The sequence below is a fragment of the Oratosquilla oratoria genome, chromosome 24, assembly GCF_046742065.1.
Source record: "Oratosquilla oratoria isolate Oo_2021 chromosome 24, ASM4674206v1, whole genome shotgun sequence".
NCBI lineage: Eukaryota > Metazoa > Arthropoda > Malacostraca > Stomatopoda > Squillidae > Oratosquilla > Oratosquilla oratoria.
In genome coordinates, this window is record NC_134800.1 from 57,350,058 (window position 1) to 57,352,557 (window position 2,500).

Here is a 2,500-nt window from a genome sequence, read left to right on the forward strand (position 1 = left end):
TTTATAAAATGTTATTTATACATAATGGGTATATCACAATCTTATTTTCATAAGTAAACAAAACTAGACTAAATTCGGTAAAACTAAGCTAAATTTAGCGAAATTTATCCTAACCTCTGCAACACCAAATTTCCTCAAAACGAGTCTATCGGAAGGACATTGAGGGGACATCTAGCCCCCTTTTTTCTACAAAGGATTACGAAGAAAGAGCATGCCAACAGGAGACCTTTTGGTCCGTAACTAGATCAGATGCGGAAAAGAAATGAATAAGTAAATATGTAATTAAATAGATTAAACAAATAATGATAAATAATAAACAAACAGATAACTAATTATATTTTATAATTAATTAGTAAATGAAAAATAAACAAATAAATAATAATAAATAAATTTCAATGAATAAGTAAATAAATAAAATGAAATAGATGGCAGGCACTGCAGCATATTGCTTAGGTGTTTAAATGAATCTTCGAATTGTACCATATTGCATTGCCTCTGCAGTAATTTTATTCCATTCGTTTACTACACGGTTGGTGAAGTTGTTTCTACCCATTTCTAAATTAAATCTACTTCCTGATATTTTTATTTATTTGTCTATTTATATGTTATTATTATTATTATTATTATTATTATTATTATTATTATTATTATTATTATTATTATTATTATTATTATTATTATTATTATTATTATTATTATAATTACTCTTACTATTATTATTATTATTATTTTTATTTCTATTTATTATCATTATTATTATTATTATTATTATTATTATTATTATTATTATTATCATTTTTATCATTATTATTATTACTACATTATCATTACCACTATGGCTATAATTATTATCATTATTATCATTATTGCTATCATTATTATCATTTTTATCATTATTATCATTATTGTTATTGTTTTTGTTGTTAACTTTATTGTTGATGTTGTTGTTGTTATTATTATTATTATCATTATTATTATTATTATTATTATTATTATTATCATTATTATTATTATTATTATTATTATTATTATTATTATTATTGATATTGTTATTATTATTATTATTATTATTATTATTATTATTATTATTATTATTATTATTATTATTATTATTATCATTATTATCATTATTATTATTATTATTATTATTATTATTCATTATTATTATTATTATTATTATCATTATCATTATTTTTATATTTATCATTATTATTATAACTATTATTATTATTGTTATTATTATTATTATTATTATTATTATTATTATTATTATTATTATTATTGTTATTATTATTATTATTATTATTATTATCATTATTATTATTATTATTATTACTACTATTGTTGTTATCATTATTATTATTTTTATTATTATTACCTTTTTACAGTCTGCACTAGGAACCAAATCATCTATATAGATAATTCTTTCCCCGTCCCCCATGTTGTGAATATGTTTGTTGATTAGTATTTCGATGGAATATTTCAACTCTATGTGGGAGGAGCTAAAGAAGACCCAAGACGAAACCCGAAAATGTGATGATAATAATGTGTACATACCTGAGGGTTTCCAGCTTCGACGGGAACCGATCTCGCCCGCTGAGAAAGACGAAAAGGAAAATAAATACACTCAAGTTTGATACTCTGTGATGTGGGAAAGGTAGCTATAGTTCAATTTCATTTGTAATAATAAGAACATAACAAAAGAATGAATGAGAAGGCAAGAGAAAATTAGACAGTTCCATGTCCATTATCATCTATTGTCCTCATCCTTAAACTTATCTAACCTTCTCTTAAAACAACGAAAGTCTATTATTCCATTCGTTGAACATTCTATTGGCAAACCAGTTCTTGCCTATTTCCTTCTTAAATCTAAATTTGTCCAACTTAGATCCATTAATACGAGTCCTGCCCTGCTGCAATAAATTGTTACAGCCAGCCCACTTTGATTAATTTTTTCTCCAAACGTTGTTAAAACTCTCACCTCATGGAGTCCATCTTGGCCATTTTCTTGCCAGGTGGTTTGCAGAAGGGAAGCCGTTCACGAAGGATATCGAACGCGTTGTTCATGTCGCGCATGCGTGTTCGCTCTCTGTCGCATGCGGATTTCTTATATTCTTTGACAACAGCACGGGAGAAAAAAACATTGATTAATCTCACCATATGGATATTGGGCCGCTTGCTGACCCTTTATCGCAGATACTATATGCCTCCAGTAATGGTTGTTAATATTCGCAGTGATAATAGGGACTGGTTTACTGAGGATAAGGGAAGATTGAGAGAATGTAGAAGGCACTGTAGATGTGTACTGTCGCCATGGTTGTTCAACGTGTATATGGGTAATGGCGAGGGTGTTAGGCAGGATTTTGGAACTGGTGAAGAAGAGTGGAGGGAAGTGGAAGGTGAGCCAGTTGTTGTTTGCGGATGACAGTGCGCTTGTAGCTGCGTCGGAGGATGGACTGAGGCAGTTAGTGGTGGAGTTTGGGAGCGTACGTGACAGGAG

General features: G+C 27.8%; 1 protein-coding gene across 1 annotated transcript in view; it reads right to left on the reverse strand.

Moving 5' to 3' along the window:
- Window positions 1–2,500, reverse strand: part of LOC143038662 (uncharacterized) — a gene marked incomplete at its 5' end in the record, with an annotated part of 24,910 nt that overhangs the window by 16,811 nt on the left and 5,599 nt on the right. The window contains 2 exon segments of the mRNA XM_076208170.1: window positions 1,558–1,596; window positions 1,982–2,114. Coding sequence (XP_076064285.1) covers window positions 1,558–1,596; window positions 1,982–2,114 — 172 coding nt within the window.